This window comes from Ambystoma mexicanum, chromosome 14 (genome assembly GCF_040938575.1).
Source record: "Ambystoma mexicanum isolate Mex_15411 chromosome 14, UKY_AmexF1_1, whole genome shotgun sequence".
Lineage (NCBI taxonomy): Eukaryota > Metazoa > Chordata > Amphibia > Caudata > Ambystomatidae > Ambystoma > Ambystoma mexicanum.
This window is the reverse complement of record NC_090940.1, coordinates 669,101,467-669,119,046: the sequence shown is the minus strand read 5'-3', so window position 1 is coordinate 669,119,046 and position 17,580 is coordinate 669,101,467. Positions and strand designations below refer to the sequence as shown.

The window sequence follows — 17,580 nt, the reverse complement described above, 5'->3', positions numbered from 1 at the left end:
CCCACCTTGGATCTCGTCAGGTTGAGGACACCGCTGGGTTTAATTGAGTATAAAAGCCAGACAGGCCAGTGCAGCTTGAGGAGTCATAGGCGGTTGTTCCCATGGCATTCTGCATTACGTGCATCTAAGTCGGCGTCTTATCCGTTTCATATTAGGGTGAGTGTTTGGACATTGGAGGTCCCAAGTTTCATTACAACCTCCATGCAATGTCATCCAAATAAAAACACAAAATGAAGACGCAAAAAGAAAACCTTGAATTAATATATCTTTTAATGGAATATGTTAATGCAAACGATTTAAAAATGACTAATTTGAAGAGAATAGTGCATTATCGGGTATGGCTCTTTGATTTCTCATGACATACAATCATTGAACAGAAACGCACAATAAAACATTAGGATTGTGAAAAACAAGACGAGTGAAACAAAGAAAGGTCTCATATGCCAGACAGCACATGACTGAAGTTTCACAGGGGTCTTGCTCGGTGCATATACAATTTCATTGCAGTGTTAAAACGTCTCAACGTAGTGAGTGCTTCCAAAAGTACCATATCAAAAATAGATCTCCAAATTGAGACTGCCAGCTATCACAAGAAAAGGACTCCCTCTTGCAACCCTCCAGCTCACTTCTCCTAGCACCACGGGAGGCAGGGTTCCCCTTGTAGACACATGTCTATTACATCGGACTGGGATTTAGTCATTAGTGGATCAAGTCCCATTTCTAAACTGCTGCTTTGTGATTTTTCGAATAGTGATAGCACATAATTTTAGGAACCGCAGTAAGGCTTTTGTTTTAATTGTATCGTTAAAAAAGATATCCATACGACTCATTACAGGAATTAAGGGGGCTAACATTTAGCAAGAGTCTCACTTTAGGAGTCATATTTTGATGCAATACCATTCCATAGATAGCCACAAAGCCTCCCATGAACGCAAGGTCACTTTCGGAGGCGATCGGCACAATCATCCTGAAATCAACGGTTGTGAAAATGCAGCAGGAGCATATAAAAACATACACAGATCTTACAACAGCAGTATAAAATAACAGTGTTTGCTACCCTACACACATTGAGAAACAAATTAGGGCAACGAATTCAACCCCAGAACAATGCAAAAAAAAGGGTCATTTACAGTTTTAAAAACCGTTTAAAATTCGTATAAAATGGCTTGCATTTATTACTTTGAATGCGTCATGCAACTCTAAACGTCTTGCATTAATGAAGAGACATTTTCCCACAAACACACCAGATGTCTATATTTGCAGCATACGATAGTGAGCTCTATGGTTTTGGACCAGATTATCTGCCCAGCTGTGGGGGCCTTAATGCCTATGCTGGAGGACATTACTACAGTTCTTTCTGGGGGCGTCTGCAGGAAACTTTTGGCTAATCTTCCTTTTTGGAAGACCCTTACAGCACCAGGGTCGCTCTGGATTAAAAAGAGGCCTGGTGGAATTGGAGATATTCATGTTTGATTAAAAGGTTTCTACTCTGCCAATACATCACATTTTAGCTGGCATTCCATCTTGGAGAGACGCTTCAGCTTACTTTACAGAATGCGCACTGTGTCCCAGGTGCTATCCAGCGGCTTGTCCCTTGCATTACTAGGCTTGTGGATGCTCGCTGAAAGGCCAGTAGGTTCTCAGGAGAGGTAGCCCACACCGATACGCTTGCTTCTACAGTCATTAGTGATGGAAAGTCAGGGTGAAGGGAGAACTTCACTAGCTCACCATCCCTATACGCTTGCTTCTAGTATTTGGTGATGGAAAGAACTAGCTCACCATACCTATACGCTTGCTTCTAGTATTTGGTGATGGAAAGAACTAGCTCACCATCCCTATACGCTTGCTTCTAGTATTTGGTGATGGAAAGAACTAGCTCACCATCCCTATACGCTTGCTTCTACAGTCATTAGTGATGGAAAGTTAGGGTGCAAGAATCGTGCAACACCTGATGGACATCCATTCAGTAGAAACTTGCATTCTTAAGGTGATTTTATACAAGCCAGCAGTGTAAACATTTATAGCGGGAATTACAAATAAAACATTTTCAGGTTAGAACCTTACAATATCCATGTGAGCACGTGCATTAGCCCGATGCATTCATTGGGAACACCATAGTGGGAGTCACTAAGAAGAGAGCAATGAAATGCTGCACAGAATTAGATGTCACTAGTGGCGCACATCATCAACATGGAAACTTCTAAGGAGGGGGCTCGAGGAGGTAAACATTTTTTTTTTCTTTTTTTTTTTTTTAAATGGCAGGTGCAATTGTGTGGGATGAAAGTTAAGTCCTCACTCAAGTACAGTCAATACCAGGCAAGGGCAGTATAGACAATACTTGTTAGCGAGAGACACTACCACTATGAACTTCGGGGTAAAACATGAATTCTAAAGTGAAGTAGAGGTCTTCGGTACAAAGACACTCTCGTTTTAGTGACAATCGCGAGTTAATCCTGGGAGGCCTATGCACGGCTCTGTGGTAACAGTGTCACAGGCATAAGTGACTCAGATATTGGATATTCCCGAGAAGAATGAGGTTTGGAAACCATGGTCTCCCTTTTTGATACATCTAGCTAGAGGTGCATTACACCACTTGTGAAACGAAGGGTGTTGGTACACCGAGAGCCGCACAGTTTTACTTTGGCAATCTGCCAATGTCAGAAAGCCCTTCCTTGCAAGACTAAACCCTCCGGCATTGCACACCTCGACATCCAGCCCATAGAACTGGGAGCAGACGCAAGGGGGCAGGTAGGGCCAATAAACAGTATATGCACATAAGCATGGGAGCAGAGTAGCCTTGAAGGGCACGTCACTACAGGTGGAGGCTCTGGCCACTAAGCGGCATACGCACACAAGCACGAGAGCAGTGTGTAGCCTTGAAGTGCACGTCACTTCAGGTGGAGGCTCTGGCCACTAAGCATATGCACACAAGCACGAGAGCAGTGTAGCCTTGAAGTGCACGTCACTACAGGTGGAGGCTCTGGCCACTAGGCGGCATACGCACACAAACACGAGAGCAGTGTAGTCTTGAAGTGCACGTCACTACAGGTGGAGGCTCTGGCCACTAAGCGGCATACGCACACATGCACGAGAGCAGTGTAGCCTTGAAGTGCACGTCACTACAGGTGGAGGCTCTGGCCACTAAGCATATGCACACAAGCACGAGAGCAGTGTAGCCTTGAAGTGAATGTCACTTCAGGTGGAGGCTCTGGCCACTAGGCGGCGGCATACGCACACAAGCACGAGAGCAGTGTAGCCTTGAAGTGCACGTCAGTACAGGTGGAGGCTCTGGCCACTAAGCATATGCACACAAGCACGAGAGCAGTGTAGCCTTGAAGTGCACGTCACTTCAGGTGGAGGCTCTGGCCACTAGGCGGCATACGCACACAAGCACAAGAGCAGTGTAGCCTTGAAGTGCACGTCAGTACAGGTGGAGGCTCTGGCCACTAAGCATATGCACACAAGCACGAGAGCAGTGTAGCCTTGAAGTGCACGTCACTACAGGTGGAGGCTCTGGCCACTAGGCGGCATACGCACACAAGCACGAGAGCAGTGTAGCCTTGAAGTGCACGTCACTACAGGTGGAGGCTCTGGCCACTAGGCGGCATACGCACACAAGCACGAGAGCAGTGTAGCCTTGAAGTGCACGTCACTACAGGTGGAGGCTCTGGCCACTAGGCGGCATACGCACACAAGCACGAGAGCAGTGTAGCCTTGAAGTGCACGTCACTACAGGTGGAGGCTCTGGCCACTAGGCGGCATACGCACACATGCACGAGAGCAGTGTAGCCTTGAAGTGCACGTCACTACAGGTGGAGGCTCTGGCCACTAGGCGGCATACGCACACAAGCACGAGAGCAGTGTAGCCTTGAAGTGCACGTCACTACAGGTGGAGGCTCTGGCCACTAGGCAGCATACGCACACAAGCACGAGAGCAGTGTAGCCTTGAAGTGCACGTCACTACAGGTGGAGGCTCTGGCCACTAAGCATATGCACACTTCTGGCCACTAAGCATATGCACACAAGCACGAGAGCAGTGTATAGCCTTGAAGTGCACGCCCACTTTACAGGTGGCAGGGCTGAGGACAGTCCTCCTGAGGAGCAGCAGCTGTGCCCGCCGGCAGCTTTACTAGGAAGGAAGCAACTCCAGAGCTGCTGCTGTTGTACTCTGGGTTACAGAATTGTAATTAGATGCATTGCTGAGGTAGTAGTTGTGCCTAGGGACCATTTGAAAGAAACTGTTCAAAAGGAATGGGGCAGCAACAGAGCAAAGCCACACAGGCAGTATCGTCATTACTGGTAAGGTGATGCTTGTTGGGTGTCGCATCAGCTTACGTGTGTGCACGCACAAGGTCAAAGCTGACCAATCAGAGAAGATGTGATCCTAGTCAGCTCAAGGATGTCTGCACCACTTCTGTATTGCAAGGACAGAGCCCAAGCTTCAAAGGTAACGAAGGGTGGTTAACGTGCATATAGAAGGGTACTGGATGTAGAGTCACGAAGCAAAAGTGTACCAAGTCGTCAGAAAAGTCAGCAGCTATGACAAGATTACAAATTATATAGCGCTTCAAGCAGATTCCCCCTTGCTTTTAGCTGATACAATAATCAGTTGTTTTCAAATTAAATGCATCAATGCCCTGAAAAGAGGGGGCAGATTTAATCCTTGGAATGGACATTGAGATTTGGGGATAGATATGGGCAATAACACTAGCAATGAAACTACAATCGCAAAAGCAGCCTGTATACAGCGGTGCACTTTCAAAACAGAAAACCAGTGCATCGCAGGACAAGGGGCCGCTTGCAGAGGCAGACCTGCACGATAACCCTGGGCATTGCATGGCTTCCAGTTCCAGTAGTAGCCACACAGTGGCAGCATTTCCCAAGGGTTGAAAATGAACACTAAACATAGTATAGAACTTGAAATCAAGCATTTACTTCCCCGTTCCATCACTTCTGTCAGATGCCCCTGCTTGGATATCTGGCCTTACCATCTGGAGCAGGTAAACTGCGTCCCTGCAGAGAGCTCAGGCAGCAGTCACTGCTTGGACAGCTGCCTTACCATCTGGAGTAGAGCAGCTGCGTCCCTGCAGGGAGCTCAGGCAGCAGTCACTGCTTGGATAGCTGTCCTTACCTTCTGGAGTAGATGAGCAGCGTCCTTGCAGAGAGCTCAGACAGAAGGCACGCTAAGGCACCAAAAAAACAAAAAAACATAGGTTCTTGTTCCAGACACATTCCCCGGGCCTTTCCCAGGAAATATGTCATTTTACCTCTTAAAACATCCATACTAATGTGGTGGCAAGTCCAGAAATCACCAACCAAAACAAGTGGTTTAAAAAAATAAAAAAAACGAAGTGGAACAGACATACAGCAATCTTTTTAGCACACAGAGCAAATATCGTGCAATAGATTAAATAAATTGGATTAGAAAGAAAATTACCCAAAATGGTTACAGACAAAACGTTGAAATAAACCGACCAGTGCAGCTTTATGATTTTAGAACCTGTAGTTAAAAAGACTGCACATTCCCACATCAACGAGAAGCAGAAATGCCAGGCACTGGAGGACCATAAAAAAAAGTTACAAGCTATAGAACAGCATCTGTGTTTCAATAAAACAAAGTTATACTTTGGTTGGTTGGGATTTGACGAAGGTTAAAAGCAATAAAATTAACCCGAGGGCACTTTGCAGCTCAGGCTCACCAGATGAAGAAAGCTTGTTAATTACCAATACCTTTATTGAGCTAACATTAGTACACAGTAATACCGCCCACGTCCCTCACACCATTGTTCTGCGTTTCCTCAGACCGCCATGAGAAGGGACTATGCGTCCCTTCTCCCAGTTCCATGGCAGTCAGTGCCATGGAAAGGGAATTCTGACTGTTTCCCAGTCCGCGGCAGCCCGGTCTTCCCTTTTCACCCTGGTAGTGAAACGCAACGAGTCTTGCAACTGAAAAAAAGCACCATTAGTACCCCGGTCTAACGGGCCGGGGGCTAATGGCAGTAAGCCCCTCGCCGGTGGGCCATTACCGCATCCGGTAATGCCCTCGGGCCTTCATTAAGGCCCTTGCTGTGCTCGGGCCTGTAACTATGCGCCCCGAGGGCATTATTGGACGCGGTAATGGCCCATCAGCAAGGGGCTTATTGCCAAAATATTTTTTTCTCTGCGTACTGTACAATTTTGTTTTTGGCCAATATTAGCCTCTTTTCGGTTTAACATCTGGCAGTTTTACTGAGCGCACTGGTGGGACGCATTTCTCCTAGTATTGTAGTGCATCTCCAGAGGCAGTTTGTGACTCACCCATCAGAGCTTTGCCATCTTAACAAGAACTGCCGCACTTACTTCGAGGCAGATGCGCCAACCCGCAATTGCTAGCAGGAATTTAGACAGTGTGGGCGCTACATTTCATAGAGGAAGCCTGGCGGCAGCTCATCTATTCTGCAACCTCCACAGCTGTTGACTACCATTAACGTTTTCGCTTTTATGGCTGTAAACAAGTGGTCTTCGTATAGCACAAAGCAAACGTGTACATCCAACAGGGGAGGGGGTCATGGGTATAGTCCTCCATTTTTCCCCACCCCAAAGCCCCAAATAAAACTGCACTCAGATTGGTGGTATGGGCACAAAAAGAAATAGGCCAGCCATTTCGAGTTTTTGGAGGCAATGTGGGGCCATCATGTACTTTACAAAACTTGGACATTCGGGTGAGAAAAGCTTTTGTAAACAAATAAACACTTTGATGAGAACATTGCACAAGGTGCAAAAAATAAAGTCAACCGAAATTAAGAGAAACTACACTACATTCTCAATTGAAACAGAGTTCAAAAGGACAGAGGCCCTTCCCTGAGTCAGAGATCACCTTAGTGATGCAAGTGATCTAGATTGTTGGGGTTTGCAACAGGAGTGACACACAAACTCAAGCCAAGGCTCCAAAGTAATAGGATATCACTCTCAAACTGCGCCACTGATGTAAATTGACACAATGTCACAACTGATAGTATGCAATGCGATTTACTGTGTAGTATCAGCCTATCAGGGCTTAGTTCAGTAATTACCCATTCACGTTATAGATGAAAAGGCAGGTCACCCAAGTGCCATGTTTCGGTTGCTCACGTGACAAGTATTAGGGAAATGCAAATTGCCAGAAGTCAATATAAGGGCCTGATGCCTCAAGTACAGTATGTCTTATCGAAGCTACTATCAGTTGTGTCCATTTACATCATTGGCGCGGGTTGAGAGTGACTAACTTTTTGATGCGATGCCTACTACAGGCTGGCACATCCAATCCTCAACCCTGCATGCACCTACTCCAGTCACCAACCCTACCAGAAGCTGGCCAAAACATGCCAAGTCATCATTTAGTCCAGTACATTGGAAAAGGCTCCGATCTTGGCACGACGGGGCAGTCAATTTGCTGAAGAAAAAAAATAATACTTCAGCTTCCTCACAACTAAGGAGCGACGTCTACACACCCGTGCTTTATGCACAGAGCGAGCAGCCCAGCAGGAAGACGCAAGCTCTGCGGCCACAGTAACGCTCGGCTCACAGAAGCCTTGGCAAGACAGTCACGGTGCAGCGCTAGGGAACGGGAGATTCCGGAACTGGAAAAGGAAAGCTTCAGATGGGGAGATGATTCAAATTTCTTTTCCTTAAAAAACGAACAGCCTGACTGCCCTCAAAGAGCGATACTGCACATTCCAAGTATGGCACAGCAGGAGCACATTGCAACCTCCATGTCCTAGGAAGGGGTCCTACACTCCTAGACATTCCAAGTGTCGCACAGCAGGAGCGCATTGCAACCTCCATGTCCTAGGAAGGGGTCCTACACTCCTAGACATTCCAAGTGTCGCACAGCAGGAGCGCATTGCAACCTCCATGTCCTAGGAAGGTGTCCTTACACATGGTAAAAGAGTGGTCATTGAAACCTCCATGTCCTAGGAAGGGGTCCTACACTCCTAGACATTCCAAGTGTCGCACAGCAGGAGCTCATTGCAACCTCTATGTCCTACGAAGGAGTCTTTACACATGGCAATAGGGAGCGCTTTGCAACCTTGATGTCCTAGGAAGGGGTCCTTACACATGGCAATAGGGTACAATGCTTCAGTTCATGTACAGACTGGTCAGAGATGGCATAGGAGCCAAGGGAAAGGGGGGGGGACCACCCCCCCCCCCGCATTCCTACTAACAAAAGTATCTCTAAGAAAGCAGGGATAACGGTTTGAAGCAGCAAAAGCGTAGAACACTTGTCTGAGCCGACACATTCACAGAACAGGTCAGTGAAAGCGGGGGGCAAACATCCCCTGTGCACCAACATCATATTTGTGGCCCCCATTTCAGCACAAGTTAAAGTGCTTACCCGTGTCTTACTACAACACCAATACAAACTAATGGCAATCTTGAGTGTCCCCCACCCCTATAAAACATTGTTTTTTTATGTCCCAAAAAAACCATCCCGACCAACACTAATGCCAATTACTTAGCAGTAATCCTATTAAATAGCCCATCACTTACTCGTCACAGTCCTAACCTCATGAGGCCTCCCGCCTCAGCAAAACCCCATGAACATTGCACAAAATTATTCAAATATATGTATTACACATACATACACAAACACACTGAGGGACACAACAGCCCCTTCCCCAGTACATCCTGTCAATCCAAGAGAATTCCTCAATACCGATCCAGGGGAAGGTTCTAGGACTGGCAAAGAAGGGAAGGATGTATTGCTATAGGATCACCGGTATGTTACCCGACCTCTTCCGTGTCCCAGTACTTACAGAAACGTAATTATTCACGAAGACAGAACAGCAGACTCAAAAGAGGAACGAAGTGGGGAGACAGGGGGCAATTGGCTGGCCCAATGCATCAGGTGAAGACCAGGCGGCTGCATGCCAAATGGCATCTGCCCAGGAAGCTGCCATAGCCCTAGTGACGCACCATAGCACCCTTCTCAAGGGAGCACTGGAGGGCTTCTTCCTGTGACTGGGGCAAAAAAGCAAGGAGATAGTAGAGTGTAGACGAGGGGGTCCTTCTGTCGAGGTACATACAAGGAATTGGTGGTTGGGGCACGGGGCAAACCACTGAAAGCCAACCTGAAGTGGCAAGGACCAGATCCTCATGGAGGTGAACAATCAGACATTCTATGCCCGGTAAAGCGCAGGGCAATATAACAATCAGTACCTCAGGACTAAACCTAAGGAAAAGAGGACTACAGGTGAGAGACCTCCCCATCCTGGTGTGTAGGAGATCAAGTGCAGACCTACCCAGCCAAGCCAAGGAGCCTCTGCTGTCCTGGAAGGAGCAGCACATGGAAACAGCCCTCTTCTAGGGCTATGAGGCTCTGAAGAATATCCATCAAAACAATGTTCTTGATGGAACCATTCACGCTCTTTAGGTTGATGATTGCCCACCAGGTCCCAGAAAGTTTCTGTACAAGGAACAAGATCGAAACAAAATACCCAAGATGGGTTTCCTGAAGAATCACAGCTCACTTGTCCAAGTCCCAGGGAACCTTCTTTATACAGTTCCTGCTCAAAGTGGTCATTGCGAACTCAGAATCTCCCCTACCCTTGAACAATGTCCAGATTTCCGGCCTGCAGTCAGGAGGGCAGAATAAAGTCTACACCATCCTCGGGATATGGCTGTCTTTTCAAGCTCCCACCAGTCTCTGGAAATAAGGTTCTGTAGGAATGGTAGCCCCGTTGGAGGGATTGTAAAGTAAGGGCTGTAGGCGTCCTGCTTGGTCTACCCCACCTGAAGAGCTTTTGTACCCTTATGGTCCAGGTTCAGAAGATGGAACAGGAGCACCTTTACAACAACCTTCCTAAAGAACTTCTGAGACAGGTCCGACTCCGGCTTTTTATCAGCACCATTCAAGCCTCCCCCAAAGGCTGATCAGGACCATGATCTAGGGGTTGGGACAAATAAGGGTTAGCTCGGCATCAATTGCCACATGTACAACCTCACTATTAAGATCCTTTAATTCAGCAACCAACAAAGTGATGCACAGAGTAGAGCACTAGCCAAAGGACCTGGAGGATACATTGGCACCATCCTGTGGGGGTAAGGAGGCAAGGTATCTTCTGAATGAGATCCACTGCCAGCTTCCTCCTCACCCCCAAACACATGATGCTCTCCCTTCTCCTTGAGAGTATCTGGACCACCGCCTGCTGCATTGTTAAGTCACATAGTCCTTCTGCCCAAAGCTATTATGCAACCTCCAGCTGCACTCCCCTCTGCACTACCTCCCCTACCTGAATCCAATCCGAAGGAGCTGCCCACTGCCAACCCACATGAGGCCGACCAGTGTCAATTGAGATAGGGCCTCGACAGAGGGCCAGCGCAATTCGGGACATGGTGCTCCTCCTCCGTGCTGTTTTGCAATGTAGCTGGGTGTAGGGGTTCTCGCCCAAGAGGGCTAGTACAGCCGGCCACAAGACACCCTCCAGGTTGAACCACGAGGACAAGTAACCAAGAGCCAGCACAGAAGTAGAGGGGCCTAGCAAGCCTATGGAGAGCCCTGCGACCCAGAACCTCGCTAAGCCGATGAAAAGCAAGCTCCACATTGGAGAGTGAGGCAGGGCAAGGCAGGGCTCAGTACCTATACGTAACCCTTCCAGGTCACGTATTTGAAAGATGGGGGGGGGGGGGGGAATTGTGCTGGGGACAAGCAGTTCTTCAACATCCAGAAGGGGTGGGGGAGAGCAGAGTCAGCTGTTCCGAAGGGTTTCTTTAAGCCACATTCACAGGGGTTTTCCTGTCCTGGCGGCCCCATGAGGTGAAGACTGGGACGAGGGACCAAGAGGAAATGCTCTCCACTGTATTCTAATATGGATAGGTCAACGAGAGCTTAAAAACAGTCCTCTCATATGCGGACATCTCTCCTGCACACGCATTAAGAAGTCAGGGCTGTCGTTAAGTTGAAACTCTTAGGGAAATCAAGGATGCCATCCAAAGTAAACAGTTCTCCCAAGCAGCAGCAGCGGGAATGAACAACTGGGGCCAGCCCTGAAGGTCTTTCTTTACCACCCTCCTTTCAGAAAAATGTAATACTTTGAGAGGCCTCGCTGTAGGCATTTCTGCGCTATTTCTAGACAATTTAACATGTGCCTAGCAAATGCAAATAAATACAGACTGCGCTAGGATTCTCCCTGTAAGTCCAGTCATCTTCTCCTGTGCACCTATGAATTGCTTTTCTGAAAGTAAACATTAACTGAAACATATAAAAATACAATTTATGTAGATTCCTTTAAAAACAGCACTCCTATTTTAGACCACAGTTTGTTAGTTCAGCAACATAAAGGCACAAGCATCAAGCATTTCAGAGAATAGGTACCTTGAGCCAATGCTTGGCTTCTAGAACACGCGTGCAAAGAATGTAGGCAAGAATAGACTGTAAAATCGGACTATGCTGCTGGTTTGGTCCAATGAAAAGGCCCACCATGTAAACCATCAAGAACACGCAATTGCATAAGAGTAGCTTCCGGCCAAGTATCCTGTAATGAGAGCGAAGGGCACACCTCGACGCGACCGTTTATGGCATCATCCCTTCCGCCCTACAAACCAATGATGGTGAATAAAAAAGGGACCATGAACATGACCCCAAAGCCCACCATTCCGTAGGTGATGTAGCGATAGGGCAGCTCCACCTCCATGTGCTGTCTTGCCTTCCTCACATCGTCACACGCGATGCCACAGATCCAGCAGGCCAGCGGAATGGTAGTCTTCTTCATCACGTGCCTGATCAGGAGCAGAAGCACCACTCCAATCAGGAACTTGAGCATGGCATTTGCACACATGGTGAGGGTGATGGGAAGAGGATCGAAAGGCAGCTGATCAGGAGAGGGGTCCACCATGAGCCCCAACAAGTAGTTCACGTGCGAGCCACATGCAATGCCAGCCCCGCTGCCCAGAATCTGCGCAGTATCACCCCGCGAAGTGCTCCAGGTGTCCAGAGTGAAGGAAAAGAGACCCAGTCCCAAGTGGAGGCCGATGATAATGACGGGAGCGTAGGTGTAGGTCAGGTTGAAGTGGTCAATCAGCTCCAGAGCGGGATGGAAGACGATCATGATGAGAATGGTGTAGAGCACCCCAACAATCACATCCTGCAGGGCCCAGGGAAGAAAAACAAGCATTTAGACCGAGCCAGCGCATTTAAGAGTGCAATAAAACATTTTAACTAGGATCCAGAACTGTGGAAATGAACTAGTCTACTAATTAAGAGCTACACAATCAGCCATGAAGGGCAAACTGGTCAGACAATACGGATCTAGGTGATTATTGCGACGGCCGAAACCTTTTACACCACATATATATGTGGGGGGAGACCACCCCATATTAATTATATATACATACATGGGGGGGTTTAAAAAATAAAAGAAAAAGTCAGCATTTACAACGTCGCAATTCACAGCTCGACATTTTTTTACAATTCGGACAATACTGGTGAAAAATTATTTTAAAAAAAAAAAAAAATTGTTAAAACATTTAAAATCAAACATTGGCAATTGCGAAAAGCTGTTGCTTTTGTCCTTCAGGCCGGTACGAACATGTTAGCAGCCATATTAGTGTATAAATTAGTATGGGCAGGTGGAAGGGATCGGGGAAGGGGTCGCAACCAATGAAGGAGAGGAGATGTAGTGGTGAGAAAGACTGACAAGGAAGAGAAGGGCGAGGTGAGAGACAGGAAGAGAAGTGGGATGAAAGGGAGGCAGAGGAAGTGAAGAGCTGGGGCAGAGAAGAGGGAGAGAGGCAGGAGAAGAGCAGGGCGAGAAGAGGGAGGAGAGTGAGGCAGAGGAAGTGAAGAGCTGGGGCAGGGACGGGGAGCAGAGTGAAGCAGAGGAAGTGAAGAGCTGGGGCAGGAGAGTGAGGAGACTGAGGCAGAGGAAGTGAAGAGCTGGGGCAGGAGAGTGAGGAGACTGAGGCAGAGGAAGTGAAGAGCTGGGGCAGGGGTGAGGGAGGCAGAGGAAAAGAAGAGCAGGGCTAGAAACAGGAAGAGAAGAGGGAGTGAGGCAGAGGAAGTGAAAAGCTGGGACAGGAGAGTGAGGAGAATGAGACAGAGTAAGAGAAAAGGTGGAGCGAGGGAGATGGGGGCTGATGCAGAGCAGGGCGGGGAGAGGGAGACATGCAGGCAGACAGATTTCACCCAGAGTTCCACCATGGAGAAAACCCAGAAGAAACGGGCTCATGCAGGATCCGAAAACAAAACACCTGCTCTGAAAGTTACTAGGTGGATTCCAGAGAAGGAGCAACTGCACGAGCAGAGGAAGTGGAGTTAAACGTGCAGCATTCTAGAGCTGCGACTGAAGAGATTTCCAAGTGTTGCTCCTGTGGTACCAACAATACACATTTGTTAAAGACATGCACAAGCCAATAAAAAAGGGCCCAATCATTAGGGGAAGGAATGTTGGGAGAAGGGAGGGAAGATTCGAGGACGTGTCCAACAGCTAGCAACCTCCACAGAAGAGCACAAAAAACTGTGTGCTACGTCTGAGCATTGGCCATAGGAGTGTGAAGTGATGCTGAGCAACTCCATGCAGCAGAGGTGCAGATAACCGGCACACATGGAGCTATGCTAACAGATCCATGCAGCAGAGGTGCAGACAGCCTGCATAAAAGGAGCGATACTGAGCAGCTCCATGCAGCGGCGGTGCAGACAGCCTGCATACATGGAGCCATGCTGAGCAGCTCCTTGCAGCAGCGGTGCAGACAGCCGGCATACATGGAGCCATGCTGAGCAGCTCCTTGCAGCAGCGGTGCAGACAGCCGGCATACGTTCAGCAATGCTCAGCAGCTCCATGCAGCGGCGGTGCAGACAGCCGGCATACATGGAGCCATGCTGAGCAGCTCCATGCAGCGGCGGTGCAGACAGCCGGCATAAATGGAGCGATACTGAGCAGATCCATGCAGCAGTGGTGCAGACAGCCGGCATACGTGCAGCTCCATGCAGCGGCGGTGCAGACAGCCTGCATACATGGAGCCATGCTGAGCAGCTCCATGCAGTGGCGGTGCAGACAGCCTGGATACGTTGAGCGATGCTCAGCAGCTCCATGCAGCAGCGGTGTAGACAGCCGGCATACATGGAGATGCTGAGCAGCTCTGCATAAACAAGCGGGAACCACAATGAAGTCTGAATGTCCTTGACCAACCATAGAGGGGGAACCAACGGTCAAGTAAAACATGATCCCCTCAATTACCTCCAACACTTAGGGAAGTGTCCTGTGAAAGGTACCGCCCAGGTCATGGAATGCATGCAGAGGTAACAGTCTAGATAGTCTGGGCCCTCCATCGAAGATTCAAGCAACCAATGACACCACTCGGGACCTCAAGCCCGTTCGAGAGAGTGGGGAGCAATGCCCCATTCTGCCATTGCGGCTGAGAACAGGTTCATCAAGACGCTGGCAGCGAAGGCAACTGGATTGAACATTGCCACACAAAAGGAAACATTGCACAACAGATCTCTAAAAAAAGATATTCTCTGTACACTGATGTTCTCCATACAAGTGACTACACACGTACTAGAATGGGCAAACAGAAATCAAACTGAACCTTTAAACAATAAGGCACATACCTTCAAAATAACAGCGCCCGCCCCAACCGGTCACTAAGTTAACAGGCCCAGAGGAAACCGTGCCCCACTGTTCTCATGTGGAGACAAGCAAAGGTTCGCCAAAGGGGTCCAGGACATAGTTTGGATCCGAGAAGAACCTATACAGGAAGCAGTACAGTGCAGGAGATGCACTCAATGAGCCAAAGCAAAGAGGTCCCCAGCAAGGAAGGCAATGAACCACTCTGCACGGGCCAGGTCAGCACCGGAGACCTTTAGTGACAGGAACTGAACAAACCTTCATGAGGATCCCCAGAATGACGACAACAAAGACCAACGGCAAGAGGGGGTCCACCGAAAAGCCTGAAGCATGCATGGTGCCTTTGGGGCAATAGCCAGGAACAAGGTCTGCCACGCACAACAAGCACTGGATGCAGATGCACAGCCGGGGTCAGTGGCACACCCTCACGAAATACAGGCAGTGTTACAGAGTACCAGCAACGGTAACTGCTCCCTCACTTGCACAAGAGCAACAAACCTGTGCCTGGTAACCCATTTCACAACAGTACAAGACCCATTTTGCAAGCCCCTGGGAAGAGGTTTATTGCAAGCGAAAACGGCTACAAATCTTACATCCACTATAGTACACTCGCACCAACCAGAACCAGGCCCACTGTCTGGAACACTTAGCGGTAACCCCACCAAGGCAGTCCACATACACGGTCTTCAATGCCTAATGAGAGTTTCACTTGGAAACAGTGGTCAGGACAAAGGCCAGGAAAAAAAGCAGTGGGGACTGAGAGGACAGTCTTCCTTACACACAGTCAAATCAAGATCACTATTCTCCAATCCTCCAGGGCCATTACAGAGGACACACACACCGGCAAATCACCAAGATCACTATTCTCCAATCCTCCAGAGCCATTACAGAGGACACACACACCGGCAAATCACCAAGATCACTATTCTCCAATCCTCCAGAGCCATTACAGAGGACACACACACCGGCAAATCACCAAGATCACTATTCTCCAATCCTCCAGAGACATTACAGAGGACACACACACCGGCAAATCACCAAGATCACTATTCTCCAATCCTCCAGGGCCATTACAGAGGACACACACACCGGCAAATCACCAAGATCACTATTCTCCAATCCTCCAGGGCCATTACAGAGGACACACATCGGCAAATCACCAAGATCACTATTCTCCAATCCTCCAGAGCCGTTACAGAGGACACACACACACACCGGCAAATCACCAAGATCACTATTCTCCAATCCTCCAGAGCCATTACAGAGGACACACACACACCGGCAAATCACCAAGATCACTATTCTCCAATCCTCCAGAGCCATTACAGAGGAGACACACCGGCAAATCACCAAGATCACTATTCTCCAATCCTCCAGAGCCATTACAGAGGAGACACACCGGCAAATCACCAAGATCACTATTCTCCAATCCTCCAGAGCCATTACAGAGGACACACACACACCGGCAAATCACAAAGATCACTATTCTCCAATCCTCCAGAGCCATTACAGAGGAGACACACACCGGCAAATCACCAAGATCACTATTCTCCAATCCTCCAGAGCCATTACAGAGGACACACACCGGCAAATCACCAAGATCACTATTCTCCAATCCTCCAGAGCCATTACAGAGGACACACACACACTGGCAAATCACCAAGATCACTATTCTCCAATCCTCCAGAGCCATTACAGAGGACACACACTGGCAAATCACCAAGATCACTATTCTCCAATCCTCCAGAGCCATAACAAAGGACACACACACCGGCAAATCACCAAGATCACTATTCTCCAATCCTCCAGAGCCATTACAGAGGACACACACACACTGGCAAATCACCAAGATCACTATTCTCCAATCCTCCAGAGCCATTACAGAGGACACACACACACTGGCAAATCACCAAGATCACTATTCTCCAATCCTCCAGAGCCATTACAGAGGACACACACACCGGCAAATCACCAAGATCACTATTCTCCAATCCTCCAGAGCCATTACAGAGGACACACACCGGCAAATCACCAAGATCACTATTCTCCAATCCTCCAGAGCCATTACAGAGGACACACACACCGGCAAATCACCAAGATCACTATTCTCCAATCCTCCAGAGCCATTACAGAGGACACACACACCGGCAAATCACCAAGATCACCATTCTCCAATCCTCCAGAGCCATTACAGAGGACACACACCGGCAAATCACCAAGATCACTATTCTCCAATCCTCCAGAGCCATTACAGAGGACACACACACCGGCAAATCACCAAGTTCACTATTCTCCAATCCTCCAGAGCCATTACAGAGGACACACACCGGCAAATCACCAAGATCACTATTCTCCAATCCTCCAGAGCCATTACAGAGGAGACACACCGGCAAATCACCAAGATCACTATTCTCCAATCCTCCAGAGCCATTACAGAGGAGACACCGGCAAATCACCAAGATCACTATTCTCCAATCCTCCAGAGACATTACAGAGGACACACACACCGGCAAATCACCAAGATCACTATTCTCCAATCCTCCAGAGCCATTACAGAGGACACACACACCGGCAAATCACCAAGATCACTATTCTCCAATCCTCCAGAGCCATTACAGAGGACACACACACACCGGCAAATCACCAAGATCACTATTCTCCAATCCTCCAGAGCCATTACAGAGGAGACACACCGGCAAATCACCAAGATCACTATTCTCCAATCCTCCAGAGCCATTACAGAGGACACACACACACAGGGCAAATCACCAAGATCACTATTCTCCAATCCTCCAGAGCCATTACAGAGGAAACACACCGGCAAATCACCAAGATCACTATTCTCCAATCCTCCAGAGCCATTACAGAGGACACACACACCGGCAAATCACCAAGATCACTATTCTCCAATCCTCCAGAGACATTACAGAGGACACACACACCGGCAAATCACCAAGATCACTATTCTCCAATCCTCCAGAGCCATTACAGAGGACAC

The 17,580-nt window shown here is 48.3% G+C and overlaps 1 protein-coding gene across 1 annotated transcript in view; it reads right to left on the bottom strand.

Annotated features, from left to right (window-relative positions):
• Positions 1–252: 252 nt before the first annotated feature.
• Positions 253–17,580, bottom strand: part of SGPP1 (sphingosine-1-phosphate phosphatase 1) — a 99,304-nt gene continuing 81,976 nt past the window's right edge. Inside the window, exon 3 of the mRNA XM_069638232.1 lies at positions 253–12,101. Coding sequence (XP_069494333.1) covers positions 11,553–12,101 — 549 coding nt within the window. The 3' untranslated portion in view covers positions 253–11,552. The remainder of the gene's footprint in view (positions 12,102–17,580) is intronic.